Consider the following 18,613-nt stretch of genomic DNA (forward strand, 5'->3'; position numbering starts at 1 on the left):
CAAACCAACTCTTAAAACAATAAGTTAGATTTAATTAAATGTTGCTCCTGGGTATAAGGAAGGATGCTTTTCATTTGAGCCAATTTCCATTCAATACTTCTCTGCCTGCCTGGTCCAAGCTGGAATTGGACACTATTTGGGTGAGTATTTTGTACCAATTAACCATATATGGTTCCTTCAACTCATTTAAGATTTACAATCCTTACTATTTCTTTATTTGGATGATTTAACTCTGTGTATTATTCAATTAATGATAAAATTTTTCATGTTGAAAAGGGAATTTAGGTTTGAAAAAAGCAAAAAAGTAACTGTATGTGGAGCTTCACGTTATATTGCATACTAATAACTGTTGAACTTCAAACATTTACATATTAATCTATTTGCTAAAATAGGCATTATGAACCTTGTTTGTAGTATTTTCAAGAAAACTGTAAAAATTATTTGTTTATTTTATTTCTTGGTAAAAAAGCAGATAAGTCTGTGGTGGAAAGTATGGGTTCAGCCTGCTGTAAAACAGTATTGGCTCAGCTGAGTTACGAATGCCAGTGTTGACATGAATTGTTATTCAGCAAATGGACTATGGAATCAAAATAGCTTTTCATGTGCATTGCTGAGTTTCATCCAGTTTTCTGTATGGTACTGTATATTGCAACTTTCTTCTCTGAGGAGTAATATATGGCCAAGCTCAGTAACTTACATTTTCATTTTTCCTCCTTTGATTTGCTTACCTAAATTTGTACCAGATATCTATGTTGTTTTCTATTGCAGTAACTAAACATATGGATGGGTAATGAGTACATGATTTAGTCTATGAAGCACTTCCTGTCTCTAATTTAATATTCTCACTTGGATGACATACGGGCGAAGTGTGACATTTGAGGCCCAATGGCAATTATAGTGCTATTGTTGATTGATATAATGATTCTTAGAGTTTGCCTTACCATGTTTATTGATTTCATTTTGTTCAAATCTGAATAGTTAAAAAACACCCAGAGAATCTTTGCTTTATGAGATGAGTCAAAATATACATTATGTTTTTTTAATGAATCAAAGTTTACACTGTAATTATGCAAACAAATTTAATTGACAGATGCACTCTGTGATCCAAATCCAATTTACATGCTCTCTGTTCAATCCATCATAAGGATGAACTATGAGTGTTAATTGTATCTGGGACATATATCAAAAATACATTTCATTTCAAGTGAAGGGGCTGTTTTCCTATACTATAAACACAATACCAAGAATCACATAAACAGGAAGTGGTGTTTTAGCCATTGTATCTTTTTTATTTAGGCAGTTTTCCCAGATAACACATGCAGTTTTATGGTTCCAGTTATTACTGTCTATTCTTTTTACTCTCACTGTGTGTACAATGCTGATTCCTCTCTGATCTCTAACCCTGTAGAAATTAATGCATGTATGACACCTCCATTTGATGTCATATAGGGACTATGGAACTAGCATTCAGAATTGAACTGATCCTTCTCTGAACCTTGCTCTGCTTCTGGTTTCTCCAACAATTGCTTATGTTTCTTGGCCAGGATGTTAAACATAAATCTTCATATCTGAATAAGGGAAGTTGGTGATTGCAGTATGTCAGTAACAACTACTTAAACACTGTGGAGATTTGGAAATAATTTATTTGCATTAGGATTTTCTTTTTTTAAAAATATTTATTAGGTATTTTCCTCATTTACATTTCCAATGCTATCCCAAAAGTCCCCATACCCTCCCCCCCACTCCCCTACCCACCTACTCCCACTTTTTGGCCCTGGCATTCCCCTGTACTGGGGCATATAAAGTTTGCAAGTCCAATGGGCCTCTCTTTCCAGTGATGGCTGACTAGGCCATCTTTTGATACATATGCAGCTAGAGTCAAGAGCTCCGGGGTACTGGCTAGTTCATATTGTTGTTCCACCTATAGGGTTGCAGGTCCCTTTAGCTCCTTGGATACTTTCTCTAGCTCCTCCATTGGGGGCCCTGTGATCCATCCAAGAGCTGACTGTGAGCATCCACTTCTGTGTTTGCTAGGCCCCGGCATAGTCTCACAAGAGACAGCTATATCTGGATCCTTTCAGCAAAATCTTACTAGTGTGTGCAATGGTGTCAGCGTTTGGAAGCTGATTATGTGATATGGCAGTCTCTAGATGGTCCATCCTTTCATCACAGCTCCAAAATTTGTCTCTGTAAATCCTTCCATGGGTGTTTTGTTCCCAGTTCTAAGAAGGGGCACAGTGTCCACACTTTGGTCTTTGTTCTTCTTGAGTTTCATACGTTTAGCTAATTGTATCTATTGTCTTGGGTATCCTAAGTTTCTGGGCTAATATCCACTTATCAGTAAGTACATATTGTGTGAGTTCCTGTCTGGTTGGGTTACCTCACTCAGGATGATTCCCTCCAGGTCCATCCATTTGCCTAGGAATTTCATAAATTCATTCTTTTTAATAGCTGAGTAGTACTCCATTGTGTAGATACATTTTCTGTATCCATTCCTCTGTTGAGGGGCATCTGGGTTCTTTCCAGCTTCTGGCTATTATAAATAAGGCTGCTAGGAACATAGTGGAGCATGTGTCCTTCTTACCGGTTGGGACATCTTCTGGATATATGCCCAGGAGAGGTATTGCGGGATCCTCTGGTAGTACTATGTCCAATTTTCTGAGGAACCGCCAGACTGATTTCCAGAGTGGTTGTACAAGTTTGTAATCCCACCAACAATGGAGGAGTGTTCCTCTTTATCCACATCCTCGCCAGCATCTGCTGTCACCTGAATTTTTTATCTTAGCCATTCTGACTGGTGTGAGGTGGAATCTAAGGGTTGTTTTGATTTGCATTTCCCTGATGATTAAGGATGTTGAACATTTTTTCAGGTGTTTCTCTGCCATTCGGTATTCCTCAGGTGAGAATTCTTTGTTCAGCTCTGAGCCCCATTTTTTAATGGGGTTATTTGATTTTCTGGAGACCACCTTCTTGAGTTCTTTATATATATTGGATATTAGCCCCCTATCTGATTTAGGATAGGTAAAGATCCTTTCCCAATCTGTTGGTGGTCCTTTTGTCTTATTGACGGTGTCTTTTGCCTTGCAGAAGCTTTGCAACTTTATGAGGTCCCATTTATCGATTTTCGATCTTACAGCACAAGCCATTGCTGTTCTATTCAGGAATGTTTCCCCTGTACCCATATCTTCGAGGCTTTTCCCTACTTTCTCCTCTATAAGTTTCAGTGTCTCTCGTTTTATGTGGAGTTCCTCAATCCACTTAGATTTGACCTTAGTACAAGGAGATAGGAATGGATCAATTCGCATTATTGTCCAGCACCATTTGTTGAAAATGCTGCCTTTTGTCCACTGGATGGTTTTATCTCCCATGTCAAAGATCAAGTGACCATAGGTGTGTGGGTTCATCTCTGGGTCTTCAATTCTGTTCCATTGTTCTACTTGTCTGTCGCTATACCAGTACCATGAAGTTTTTATCACAATTGCTCTGTAGTACAGCTTTAGGTCAGGCATGGTGATCCCACCAGAGGTTCTTTCATCCTTGAGAAGAGTTTTTGCTATCCTAGGTTTTTTGTTATTTCATATGAATCTGCCGATTGCCCTTTCTAATTCGTTGAAGAATTGAGTTGGAATTTTGATGGGGATTGCATTGAATCTGTAGATTGCTTTTGGCAAGATAGCCATTTTTTACTATATTGATCCTGCCAATCCATGAGCATGGGAGATCTTTCCATCTTCTGAGATCTTCTTTAATTTCTTTCTTCAGAGACTTGAAGTTCTTATCATACAGATCTTTCACTTTCTTAGTTAGAGTCACACCAAGGTATTTTATATTATTTGTGACTATTGAGAAAGTTGTTGTTTCCCTAATTTCTTTCTCAGCATGTTTATCCTGAAAGGCCATTGACTTGTTTGAGTTAATTTTATATCCAGCTATTTCACTGAAGTTGTTTACTAGGCTTAGGAGTTCTCTGGTGGAATTTTTAGGGTCACTTATATATGCTATCATATCATCTCCAAAAAGTGATATTTTGACTTCTTCCTTTCCAATTTGTATCCCTTTGATCTCCTTTTGTTGTTGAATTTCTCTGGCTAGGACTTCAAGTACAATGTTGAATAGATAGGGAGAGAGTGGACAGCCTTGTCTAGTCCCTGATTTTAGTGGGATTGCTTCTAGCTTCTCACCATTTACTTTGATGTTGGCTACTGGTTTGCTGTAGATTGCCTTTATCATGGTTAGGTATGGGTCTTGAATTCCTGATCTCTACAAGACTTTTATCATGAATGGGTGTTGGATTTTGTCAAATGCTTTCTGAGCATCTAACGAGATGATCATGTGGTTTTTGTCTTTGAGTTTGTTTATATACTGGATTACGTTGATGAACTTCTGTATATTGAACTATCCTTGCATCCCTGGGATCAAACCTACTTGGTCAGTATGGATGATTGTTTTGATGTGTTCTTGGATTCTGTTAGCAAGAACTTTATTGAGGATTTTTCCATCAATATTCATAAGGGAAATTTATCTGAAGTTCTATATCTTTGTTGGGTCTTATTGTGGTTTAGGTATCAGAGTAATTGTGGCTTCATAGAATGAGTTGGGTAGAGTACCTTCTGTTTCTATTTTGTGGTATAATTTGTGAAGAACTGGAATTAGATCTTCTTTGAAGGTCTGATAGAACTCTGCACTAAACCCATCTGGTCTTGGGGTTTTTTTGGTTGGGAGACTATTAATGACTGCTTCTATTTCTTTAGGTGATATAAGACTGTTTAGATCATTAACCTAATCTTGATTTAACTATGGTACCTGGTATCTGTCTAGAAACTTGTCCATTTTTTCCAGGTTCTCCAATTTTGTTGAGTATAGCCTTTTGTAGAAGGATCTGATGGTGTTTTGGATTTCTTCAGGATCTGTTGTTATGTCTCCCTTTTCAGTTCTGATTTTGTTAATTAAGATGCTTTCCCTGTGCCCTCTAGTGCATCTGGCTAGGGGTTTATCTATCTTTTTGATTTTCTCAAAGAACCAGCTCCTTGATTGGCTGATTCTTTGAATAGTTCTTGTTTCCACTTGGTTGATTTCGCCCCTGAGTTTGATTATTTCCTGCCATCTACTCTTCTTGGGTGAACTTGTGTCCTTTTGTTCTAGAGCTTTTAGGTGTGTTGTCAAGTTGCTAATGTGTGCTCTCTCTAGTTTCTTTTTGGAGGCACTCAGAGCTATGAGTTTTCCTCTTAGAAATGCTTTCATTTTGTCCAATAAGTTTGGGTATGATTTGGCTTCATTTTCATTAAACTCCAAAAAGTCCTTAATTTCTTTCTTTATTCCTTCCTTGACCAAGGTATCATTGAGAAGAGTGTTGTTCAGTTTCCATGTGAATGTTGGCTTTCTATTATTTATTTTGTTATTAAAGATCAGCCTTAGTCCATGATGATCTGATAGGATGCATGGGACAATTTCAATATTTTTGTATATGTTGAGGCTTGTTTTGTGACCAGTTATGTGGTCAATTTTGTAGAAGGTACCATGAAGTGCTGAGAAGAAGGTATATCCTTTTGTTTTAGGATAAATTTTTCTGTAGATATCTGTTAAGTCCATTTGTTTCATCACTTCTGTTAGTTTCACTGTGTCCCTGTTCAGTTTTTGTTTCCATGACCTGTCCATTGGTGAAAGTGGTGTGTTGAAGTCTTCCACTATTATTAATGAGGTGCAATGTGTGCTTTGAGCTTTACTAAAGTTTTTTAATAAATGTGGCTGCCCTTGTATTTGGAGCATAGATATTCAGAATTGATAGTTCATCTTGGAGGATTTTACCTTTGATGAGTATGAAGTGCCCCTCCTTGTCTTTTTTGATGACTTTGGGTTGGAATTCGATTTTCTTAGATATTAGAATGACTACTCCAGCTTGTTTCTTCATACCATTTGCTTGGAAAATTGTTTTCCAGCCTTTCATTCTGAGGTATTGTCTATCTTTTTCTCTGAGATGAGTTTTCTGTAAGCAGCAAAATGTTGGGTCCTGTTTGTGTAGCCAGTCTGTTAGTCTATGTATTTTCATTGGGGAGTTGAGTCCATTGATATTAAGAGATATTAAGGAAAAGTAATTGTTGCTTCCTGTTATTTTTGTTGTTAAAGTTGGCATTCTGTTCTTGTGGCTGTCTTCTTTTAGGTTTATTGAGGGATTACCTTCTTGCTTTTTCTAGGGCATGGTTTCTATCCTTGTATTGTTTTTTTTTTTCCTGTTAATATCCTTTGAAGGGCTGGATTTGTGGAAAGATAATGTGTGAATTTGTTGTTTTCATGGAATACTTTGGTTTCTCCATCTATGGTAATTGAGAGTTTGGCTGGGTATAGTAGCCTGGCCTGGAATTTGTGTTCTCTTAGTGTCTGTAAAACATCTGTCCAGTCTCTTCTGTCTTTCATAGTCTCTGGTGAAAAATCTGGTGTAATTCTGATAGGCTTGCCTTTATATGTTACTTGACCTTTTCCCCTTACTTCTTTTAGTATTCTATCTTTATTTAGTGCATTTGTTGTTCTGATTATTATCTATCAGGAGAAATTTCTCTTCTGGTCCAGACTACTTGGAATTCTGTAGGCTTCTTGTATGTTCATGGGCATCTCTTTCTTTAGGTTTGGGAACTTTTCTTCTATAATTTTGTTGAAGATATTTGCCAGTCCTTTGAGTTGAAAATCTTCATTCTCATCTACTCCTATTATCCGTAAGTTTGGTCTTCTCATCGTGTCCTGGATTTCCTGAATGTTTTGAGTTAGGATCTTTTTGCATTTTCCATTTTCTTTGACTGTTGTACCAATGTTCTCTATCGAATCTTCTGCACCTGAGGTTCTCTCTTCCATCTCTTGTATTCTGTTGCTGATGCTCACATCTATGGTTCCAGATTTCTTTCCTAGGGTTTCTATCTCCAGAGTTGCCTCACTTTGGGTTTTCTTTATTGTGTCTACTTTCTTTTTAGGTCTTGGATGGTTTTATTCAATTCCATCACCTCTTTGGTTGTGTTTTCCTGCAGTTCTTTAAGGGATTTTTGTGCTTCCTTTTTAATGTCTTTTACCTGTTTAGCAGTGTTCTCCTGTATTTCTTTAACTGAGCTATTAAAGTCCTTCCTGATGTCCTCTACCATCACCATGAGATATGCTTTTAAATCCGGGTCTAGCTTTTCAGGTGCGTTGGGGTGTCCTGGACTTCTGAAGTGGGAGTGCTGGGTTCTGATAATGGTGAGTGTTCTTGGTTTCTGTTAGTAAGATTCTTACGTTTACCTTTCGCCATCTGGTAATCTCTGGAGTTAGTTGTTATAGTTGTCTATATTTAGAGATTGTTCTTCTGGTGATTCTGTTATCCTCTATCAGCAGACCTGGTAGACTAGCTCTCTCCTCTGAGTTTCAGTGGTCAGAGCAGTCTCTGCAGGCAAGATTTCCTCTTACAGGGAAGGTGCACAGATATCTGCTGTGTGGACCTCCTCCTAGCCGAAGATGAAGGCCCATAACAGGACCTTTCCCAGAAGGTGTGTTGCTTTGGCCTGTCACAAAAGCTGTTAGCTTCTGGAGTCCACACTCTCACCTCTTCAGACTACTTTCAGAGGAGTCCCTGAACCTAGATGGCTCACGCGGATCCTGAGGCTAAAGCCTCCCGGGCCTGGCAGATACCTGTCCACTGGTCGGGAAGGTGGCTGGATGTCTGGCGCCCAAAAAGGGTGCTGCCTCAGAAGCTCTGTGGCTCCTGCCTGTTGCAGAATAGGTTAGCTTCTGTTGTGCACACTCTCACCTGTGCAGTCTACTTTCAGAGGAAGCCCGGAACCAAGATGGCTCCCGCCGATCCTGAGGCAAAGGCCTTCTGGTCCAGGCAGACAACTGTCCTCTGGCCGGGAGGGTGCCCGGATCGCATTATGATTTTCTTATCTGTGAATTGAAACTTAAATAGTTCTGGGCAAAAGCAGGTGATTGGTAAACATTAGTTGTTCTTCTAGTTGTTGGTTATAAAGTACTCAATGTTCTCAGTGCAGTACCGTAACAACATCTGTTACTATTCATGATTGCACTAGCAATAGAAAAAAGGGCTCAGTTACTCAAGTCAAACAACACTGATGAAGTCTCTGGCTTATTGTAGACAAAGAATACAAATAGCAGCAGAATTAAAGACAGGGCAAAATAATGATAATAATGATAATAATAGTTACTTATTAATGGTTTTGAGATAGGGCTCATTACAGAGCTTACCTGGAACTCGTTTTGTATAATAGGGTAGCCTCATGATCCTCCTGCCCTTTTCTCTCATCTTCTGGGGATATATGCATGTGTAACCTGGCTAAGGTTCCCTCCTTCATGGTATTCAGGAGCCCTAACTATTGCCATGTCTGTTTTGTCCTTTATTGATACTTGACTGTAGTATTTAATTGACTTTGTCTCCATCCTTGTTTACTTTTACTTTTGCTTGATCACATCTTTGGTAGTATCTATGTTGATTTTGTTTCTGTTGTTCATTACAATTTTAATTTACTCCTCATATTTTTTTCCAAAATGTCAACTTTATTGCTGAAAATTTCCCCTTGTTGCTTAGATTTTTTAAAAATCAGTATTGCCAATTTTTGTTTCCATTTTGTTGGATCATTCAAACTTCAGCTCCAGACTTTCCTCTCTAGTGCCATTGAATTAATCTGCTTGTTTGTATTTTATCTGAGACCACTGACTATTATGACTATTTTATTAGTTTTTATTGATTGTTTGGAAATCTCACATCATATGTCTCCATCTCTCTCATCTCCACGTCTTCCCATGCCAGCTGCCCTCTTCACCTGTGATGCCTCCACCCCCTTACCCTCCCATCTCTTCCCCCACAAACCCAACAGGTTCAGTTATTTTGGTCCATATACTTGCTGTAGCATGGTCAAATTCCTAGTGGCCAGACCCTCACAAGGAGCATGAGTCTTAGCCAGAAACAAAATATCTTAGGGGTAACTCTAACCAAGCAAGAGCAGGAGTCATATGGGAGCTTGAATGAAAATGGCCTCATCTCTTGTAGAGAGTGGTACTATTAGGAGCTGGGGCCTTGTTGAAAGAAGTGCACAGAGGCCTAGAGAGATCATTGAAGGTGAAGCCTGGATTGCCTTGGAGACCCCAGAATAATGGAGAGAGAAATTAGAGCCATGGGATCCTTGCCTAGAAAAGCTGTTAGCAGAAGGTGGAACGAGCCTAAGAGAAAGAAGTGTGTTGCTGTTGACGAAGCTGAAAGGATTTGGAGACATCAGACATGGAAGTGCAGAATTTGGAGTTTGCCATTAATAAAATTAAGTTTTATTTACTGAAAAGTATTCAAGTAAAAGTTTAGTTTTTTACATCAATCATTTGTGTTTAAAATATTTCCTGCTGTCTATTTGTTTTGCTATTGATTAATAGAATTTGGAGAAGACAGTGAAAATTTTCTTGCTGCTGCTGCTATGTGCTGAACCTTGTGCACATGGTAAGCAGGAATTTTACCAATGATCTGTACTCCAAACCAAACACATTTACAGGGGAAAGGCTACATTTATATCCTGAAATGAAAGAAGAGTTGAAAACATTTTTATTTCTTTCTTTTAATAGGTAGCCATGAGAAAAGGTAGGAATATTTTTCTCTTCATCAGCAGAGGGCAGCAAAGCTTCAGGAAGTGTAATTTCAGGTCCAAATGATACTTTGACCAGGATCTCTCTCTCTCTCTCTTTCTCTCTCTCTCTCTCTCTCTCTCTCTCTCTCTCTCTCTCTCTCTCTCTCCTCTCCCTCTCTCTCCTCCCTCTTTCTTTTTCTTGTTTCTTTGTAGGAAGTTTTCCTTCCTGCTTTTCTCTTAATGACAGATTTTGGTAATAGCCTAAAAGAATTATCCAGTTTTTTCTTAGGTGTTGTAGAAAGAGAATCCTTTCTTAATGTATTTCTTTCTTTCTTTCTTTCTGTAACTTAGGGTGTACCAGGACCTGGAAAGTACAACATTAAAAGTGAATTTGACATGATAAAATCCATGTCAGCACTTGTGAATTCTCCATCTTTTATTTTCTTTTCTGAAACAGAGGTAATGGTATACATACATTTTCATATACATAGTGTAACAGGCATGGTGTGGAACCAGTAACAAATCTAAAGGTGTTTAAGGAGATTATAAAATACAAAAAGACATACAGAAAATTAGAAGTGGGTATATTAGGGGCAAAACCCTGCAGAATTGTGGGCACAGTTATGTGAAATAAGATTGACTATCAACAAATACACACATGATTATTTGAACTGTAAACACCTATTAAATATTTTCTACAAATTTGCACATGTGAACATTCAGTTTGGATGATAAGAAATACCCAATTTATTTTGAATCCTAAAGTGTAGTTTACTAATGCATGAATGGAGTATTAAGTTTAGTCCATGTAGAAATATGTAAAAAGTGGAGAAAGATATGACAGTATTCTGTCATACCCTCCATAGAGGCACACATGCACCTGCCCCTGGGATTTTTACTAGTAATGTTGCAGTTGAAGTATATGTTCCGTAGTGACCACTTCAGGTTATTTGAGGATTCCAAGAAAACTCAAATATCTTTAGGATATTTCTATAGAAAAAAAATTAAGAGACTGGCAAACATTTATAATGCAGCAGCCTGCAGACAAGGTAATCGTGAAAATTATCTACTTGTACTCTGTGCAGCTCTGATTATTTTATTTAACTTGGGAAAGTTATTATAGACAACTACTTTGGTTTCAGTATATTTAAGATCTCCTCCTTGAAGACAGATTAAATATATATTTTATAGATATAATTAAGATTATATTTTAATGAGTTAAATGAATTGAGGGACTAGGGAGACTCAAAAGTAAATATTAGGTTTTAGTCTTGAGCAACTTAATGGTACTTAAGGCACTGCACAAGAGGTATGCATAAAGGACAGTGTGTGCACATGTGTGTGTGTGTGTATGGATACCTTTGAGTTTTAAAAATACAGGTAATAATTGACACTTTTTAGGTTTTTGTGGCTTCTGTTCATCTAGTATATAGATCTAATTTTATGTCATTTGACAGCAAGCACTTAAATTATATTTATAGATGGAAAAAAAATAATAATTTGGTTCAAAGGAATGGTAGTAAAAGAAAGAATAATGGCAGAAGACACAGAGGAGTTAAAACTAACCCTGATTGCCTCAACAGAGGGAGTTTGTGTAGTTTAATTTGAAAAGATATATGAATTATAGTAATAGAAAAAGAAACAATCCAATTAAGAAGGTAGACTTAGTAGTAACAATTTCTGCTTTATAGGAGTAAATGCATATATACTTCTGGGAAATTTTAGATGTATTTCAGGAATGGTTTAGTATTTTACCAAAATGCAATGAATCTCCTCATATTTTGATATATTACTTTATAAAACATAAGATTTTCATTGCAACCATGGTTCTAAATTCTGGATACACGTTAAAACTATTCATGGGATTGTAAAAATTGACACACCCAGGAGCCAACATGCCCTTTCCTGGTCTCTTAGAGGTCAGGTTAGTTGGCCTTAACATTTACTTGTTTTCCCAAAATACAAAAAGCATATTTGATACACTGCGATTTTGTATAAGATTGTGGGGTTAAGGAAACATACACATAGTTGCTTGATTTTATACATACACATAGAGTATAAACCAGAAAGCAATGTTGTTGGCTCTCTGGAAAGGATGGGTTACAGTGGACCCATATCAACTTTCAAGAGACAATGGTGGTTTCCAGGACTTCTGCAAGTTGGTTGATATTATGCTGGTAGTGTGAAATTAGCTACCCTGTAGGTAAATTCATATAATGGAAAGGAGAAAATGGTATACATTGTGAACCCCCTATGCACCACAGTGAATCACACAGGAATAGATAAAAAGTGCAAGGTAGCAATGAATGTCTCTTTGAATGTATAAGAAGCATACAGAACACCAAATAGAGTGGACCAAAAAAGAAAATCCTCCCATCACATAATAATTAGAAAACTAAATGCTCAGAATAAAGAAAGAATATTAAAAACCACAAGGGATAAATGCTAAGTAACTTATAAAGGCAGACCTATTAGAATTACATGAGACTTTTAAAAGCCAAAAGGGACTGGGCAGATGTTGTACAGTCTCTAAGAGATCACAGGTGTCAGCCCAGACTACTATACCCAGAAAAAGTTTCAATCACTGTAGACTGACAAAGCAAGATATTCCACAGCAAAACTAAATTTAATCAATATCTTTCTACTAATTTAGCCTGAGAGAGGATACCAGAAGGAAAACTTTAGCATAAGGAGGGTATCGGCACCCAAGAAAACACATGAAATAATTATATAATTCCACATAAGCAAAACCAAAAGAAAAGAATCCCAGTCTACCTCTTCCCTCACAGTATCACCACTATCATCAAAATAACAGGAACTAACAGTCATTGGCCATTAATATCTCTCAACATCAATGGACTCAATTCCTCAATAAGAATACCCAGGTTAACAGAGTGGATGAATAAACAGGATTCATAATCCTGTTGCATACAAGAAACACACCTCAGTAACAAAGTTAGACATTACCTCAAAATAAAGTGCTGGAAAAATGTCTTGCAAGAAAACAGACTGAAGAAACAGAAAGGAGTAGCCATTCTCATATTTAATAAAATAAACTTTCATCCAAAAGTAATAAAAAGAGATGGGGAAGGATACGATACTTTGTACTTATCAAATGTAATATGGCCAGCAAAATGGCCTCTCCATTCTGAACATGTATGCCCCAAATGCAAGATCATGAACATCCATAAAAGAAACATTACAGAATCTGAAATCACACATCAAACTCCACACATTAATAAACTTCCTCACTACTGGGAGACTTCAACACCTAACTCTTACCAATTGACAGGGCACTGAGAGAGAAACTAAACAGAGATAACAGAGTTTATAAATCCAGATATGTACTGAAGAGTTCACCCAAATAGTAAAGAGTATACCTTCTTCTCAGCACCTCATGGAACCTTCTCCAAAAATTGACAATATATTCAGTCACAAAGCAAACCTCAACTTATACAAGAAGATTGAAATAATTCTTTGTATTTTATCAGACAACCATGGATTAAACATGGACTTCAACAACAGAAACAACAGAAAGCCTACATACTCATGGAAACTGAACAACCCTCTACTCAATGACCATTGGGTTTGGGAAGAAATAAATTAATTAATTAAGGACTTTATAGAATTCAATAAAAATAAGAGCAGGACGTACCCAAACTTATGGGACACAATGAAAGCATTGCTAAGAGGAGAGTTTATAGCACTAAGTCCCTTCATAATAAATTGGAGAGTTCTCACACTAGTGATTTAAAAGTACATCTGAAAGCTCAGGATGAGTAGATGTCAGGAAACAATCAAACTAAGGGCTGAAATCAATCAATTAGGAACACAGAGAACAGCACAAAAAATCAACAAACCAAGAGCTGTGTCTTTGAGAAAATCAACAAGATAGATAAACCCTTAGTTATACTAACTAAAAGGTAGAGAGACAGTACCCAAATTAACAAAAATCAGAAATGAAAAGAAAGATTTAACAGTGAACGTTGAGGATAATCAGGGATTCGTCAGGTCTTACTTCAAAAGCCTGTACACCACAAAATTGCAAAATCTAAATGGAATGGATGATGATTTTCTAGACAGAAACCACTTTCCAGAGTTAAATAAAAATCAGGTAAACTATCTGAATAGTCTTATAACCACAAGGAAATAGAAACAATCATTAAAAGTCTCCCAACCCCCCCCCCAAAAAAAGTGAGAGCCAAATGGTTTTAGAGCAGAATTCTACCAGACTTTCAAACAAAGAATTAATACCAATTCTCCTCAAAGTATTCTACAAAGTAAAAATAGAAGGAACATTATCAAACTCATTCTGTGAGGCCACAGTCACCCTAATATCTAAACCAACAAAGAAAGAGAATTTCAGACCAATTTCCCTTATTAACATTGATGCACAGATACTCAATAAAAAACTTGCAAACCAAATTCACAAACACATCAAAGCCATCATCCACCTAGATCAGGTAGGCTTTATGCCAGTGATGCAAGACTGGCTCAATATACGAAAATCCATCAATGTATTCCACCATGTAAACAAACTTAAAAGAGAAAAGCCACACCATCTTCTCCTTAGATTCTGAAAAACCTTTGACAAAATCCGACACCCTGTTGTGGTTAGCCCTGGGCTAATTATATTTGATGTTAATTCTGTTCTGCTACTGGTTGCAAACAAGGAATGAGTCAGCACTCAGGTGATTTCCTGTAAACCTGCTTCCCACCTTAATTTGTAGAATAAAAGAGAGCTGATGATTGGGCAGATAAAAGGGAAGGTGGAGCAGAAGATGGAGAGAGGGAAGAAGGAGAAAATGGGAGAGAGGATACAGAGAAGGAGGAAGAAGAAAATCAGAGCTGAAGCACATGGCCTGGAGAAACCACAAGTTATAAGGGGTCTCATAGATGTGAAAGATGGTAGTGCAGCGGTAGATATGTCCAATCTAGGTGCACAGCATGTATTTATATTAATTGAATTGTGTTTTTTATTGTTGGGGCATGTTTGGGTTGGAGATTTACCACAACAATCATCTTCATATGGAAAAACAAAAACCTGGGATAGCTAAAACAATATTGAACAATAAAAGAACTTTTGGAAGTACCATCATCCCTGACTTTATAACGTTGTACAGATGAACAGGAATAACAACTGCGGGACTGGTACAGAGACAAGTTGATCAATGGAACAGACCCAGAAATAAACCCACACACTTACACATTTGACTCTCACCCCCCAAGCCATTTGATTTTTGACAAAGAAGCCAAAACTGTATAATGAGAAAGGGAGAGCATCTTTCACAAATGGTGCTGGTTTAACTGGCTGTCTGCATGGAGATAAATGTAGATAGATCCATATTTATTACCCTGCACAAAACTCAAGTCCAAGAGAATCAAAGACCTCAGTGTAAAACCAGATACACTACATCTATTAGAATAGAAAGTAGAGGCTAACTAGCCTTGAATTCATTGATAGGGGAGATAACTTCCTGAATAGAATACCAAAGCTCAGGCACTAAGATCAACAGTTAATTAGTGGGATCTCATGAAAATAGAAAACCTCAGTAATGCAAAGGACACTTTCAATACTTTCAAAATGGTAGCTTATAGAATGGGAAAAGATCTTCACCAACCCTTCATCCTAATTCATCCTAATTCATAATACAGAGGGCTAATACATTTTTTAAAGATCTCAAGAAGTTAGACACCAACAACCCAAATAACCCAATTAAAATTTGGGATACAGAGATAAACAGAATTCTCAATGGAGGAATCTCTAATGGCCCAGAAATACTTAAAAAAATTCACTCTTCTCAGTTATCAGGGATATAAATGCAAATCAAAAGTGACTCTGAGATTCCACCTTTCACCTGTCAGTAAGGCTAAGATCTAAACTTCATGGACCTGCACATGCTGGCAAGGATGTTGGACCAAGAGGAACACTATACATTGCTGGTTGGAGTACAAACTTGTACAACCAATCTGGAAATCTATTTGGCAGTTTCTAAGAAAAAATGGGAATAGTTCTACCTCCTTGCTACCACTCTTGGACATATAACCAAAAGATGCTCCATGCCTACAAGGACACGTGCTCAACTATGTTCATAGAAACTTTGTAATTGCCCAAAACAGGAAACAACCCAGATCTTCTTCAACCAAAGAATGGGTAAAGAAGATATGGTTCATTTACATAATGGAATATTACTCAGCCATTAAAAACAAGGGCATTGTTAATTTTGCAGCAAATGCATGGAATTACAAAATAGCACCCTGAGTGAGGTAACCTAGACCCAAATAGACATGTATGGTATGTACTCCCTTATAAGTGAGTATTAACCATAAAGTACCAGATAACCATGATACAATCCACAGACCCCAAGAAGCCAAATAACTGGGAGGACCCAAGGAAGCATGATGGAATCTTTCTCATAAGGGGAAATAAATATATATATTGGAGGTGGAGAGAGGGAGAGAACTGGGTGGGAGAGAGGATGGGGATGGGAGAGCGTTGGGTTGAGGATTAGGTGTAGGGAGAGTGGGAGGGGGAGAATGGACATTGGTAGGGGGTGCATCTCTAGAAAGTTCCAAAGACCTGAGGCAGGGGGAGGGGGAGGGGAAGGAGAAGGCTCAAGGAAGTCTATGGGAGTGACTCTAGCTGAGACTCCTAGCAATGGGGGATATGAAGCCAGAAGTGTCTACTTCCTGTAGCCAGGCAGGACCTCCCCCCCCCCCCCCCCGCCAGTGGAGGGATAAGGACAGCAACCTACCCATAAAACCTTCAACCCAAAATGTGTCCTGCCTAAGAGATGTGCAGGGACAAAATGAGCCAGAGATGGAGGGAATGGGGAATGGCCAACTGGTGACTGGCCCAATTTGAGACCCATCCTATGGGCAAGAACCAATCCCTGACACTACTAATGATCCTCTCTTATGCTTGCAGATAGAAGCCTCACATAACTGTTCTCTGAGAGGCTTCATCCAGCAGCTGATGGAAACAGATGCAGAGAACCATAGCCAAACATTAGATAGAGCTTGGGATGTCCTGTGGAAGAGTTGGTGGAAGGATTGAGGGACACAAAGAGGATAGGAACTCCATAGGAAGACCAATAGAGTGACCTAGCCTGAACCCTTATCCCAGAGACTGAACTATCAACCAAAAAGCAATCATGTGGTGGACCTAGGCCCTGCTCACATGTAGTAGATGTTCAGCTTGGACTCTGTTTCTGTTGCCTTCCTGTGGATCCTATTCCTCTAACTGGATGGCCTTATTGGGCTGTCCTCAGTGTGAGAGGATGTGCCGTGGTAGGATGATACTCACGGGGTGGAGGGTCCTACTCCTCAAAGGAGAAGGAGAAGGAGAATGGAGGCAGAAGCTGTGAAAGAGAGGACTTGCAGGAGGTGGGGCTGATACTGGGATGTAAAGTGAATAAAGTAACTAATGAAAAACCTTTCTAAAACTAACATAAAACAGAAGCAAATGAGCAATGACTCCTTATACCATAGTGTAGGGGTTGAAGGAAGAAATTCTCCAGGCAACCACAGGATTTGAGTACATCAGTATCAGACGGTAAATACAGGGGATCTCTGGGGCTTTTTGGCCAGCCAGTCTAGACAACAAGTTAGCTGCATGTTCATGAAAGACCCTGTCTCAAAAACTCAGGTGAAGAAAAAATTAAGGAAGACTTTTGACTTGACCTCTATCCCACCACCATGTAGACATTTGTGTACACACACACACACACACACACACACACACACACACACACACACACACACGATCTCCCTTATACATGTGCACACACATAAATATAACATAAACCATATTTGATCATATACTTCTACACTGCCATCTAGAACTAGAGACTCCTCTCAACATTTTTTCCTAAGGGGAATGTGGCACAGCATACATAGTTCTAGTATATCAGTGACTTTACCAAGTCCTGTGCAAAACTTTATGTTTCAATGACCAAAAGTTCTTAATTCATTTGTGTTGTCTTTGCCAATCAAAAAATATCTTGTAGATGCTGCATCACTCAGAAGGCAGCTTCTAACTCATGAAGTATGGAAGCTTACTTGTGATTCTTAATGACATATTTTCCTAGAGATTTGAACCTATAAAATCATGCACCCCAGCTCCTGGCACATACAATGAAATACGAACTGCTTTCAAGTGCCCAAAGAAAAGATTTGGACTGTCTTTGCCATTTAACCAGAGTGCTGCTCGATTCACAGAAGATTCCAAGGCACAGAAGCTACCAGGTCTGTTATTCATCTTTTACTCCAACTGCGTATAACTTACTCTCTTTAGCAGGGTGGATACATGAGAGAATTTAATTTATTGAAGTTCTCTGTTTGGTGGTATTTATTTAAAGTTAAAAAAAAGTTTAAGTATTTACTATGGTAAACAGACAACTCATTATATAGTAAAGCTTTAGTAAGATTAACTAACAGAACCAATTGAATAGAATACACATAACTGAAATTATGTGTCCTATTCAAATGTGCCCAATTTCACTAATGGATATGAACTTATCCAAACAGACTTCTCTTGAAGACAAACTGAACTATAGAGAGGACACTAAGTACTTATCACAAGTATCTGACTATATTAACAACAACAAAAACAACAACCCTTTCAGCATCACAGAAAGCTGTTTGTATTATTTTGAGTGACAAGTATGTGAAACTTGCTTCATTCAGACCATACCTATAGGAAATACCCTGAGTTACGTTTGTCACTGTACAGAAGGAGTGAAATGGAGTAAGTGTACAGAGAGGAGCATTAGGTGATAGGGGATTTTTTCATGTTAAATACATTTTACATCATCTTTCTATCATTGTTTAGCTTTGTGATTTATTCTTGTATTCTCTTTTGACATTTATTTTGCCCATAATAAAAATAATTTAAAGTATTCAGTCTGTGATCTTGATAAATGTATCAGTTAGCTGTCATTAAAAGAGGCTCATGTGCTATATTAAACAAGACAGCACTTAGAACTTATATCAAGGTAGCACAGACCATAGTTGTCTTGGTTAGTTTTATT

The 18,613-nt window shown here is 37.9% G+C and overlaps 1 protein-coding gene across 1 annotated transcript in view; it reads left to right on the forward strand.

Annotated features, from left to right (window-relative positions):
- Nucleotides 1–18,613, forward strand: part of Stpg2 (sperm tail PG rich repeat containing 2) — a 504,407-nt gene that overhangs the window by 82,580 nt on the left and 403,214 nt on the right. The window contains exons 7-8 of the mRNA NM_198659.2: nt 9,933–10,040; nt 17,672–17,828. Of these exons, the coding sequence (NP_941061.1) occupies nt 9,933–10,040; nt 17,672–17,828 (265 nt within the window). The remainder of the gene's footprint in view (nt 1–9,932; nt 10,041–17,671; nt 17,829–18,613) is intronic.

The sequence above is a fragment of the Mus musculus genome, chromosome 3, assembly GCF_000001635.26.
Source record: "Mus musculus strain C57BL/6J chromosome 3, GRCm38.p6 C57BL/6J".
Classification (NCBI taxonomy): Eukaryota; Metazoa; Chordata; class Mammalia; order Rodentia; family Muridae; genus Mus; species Mus musculus.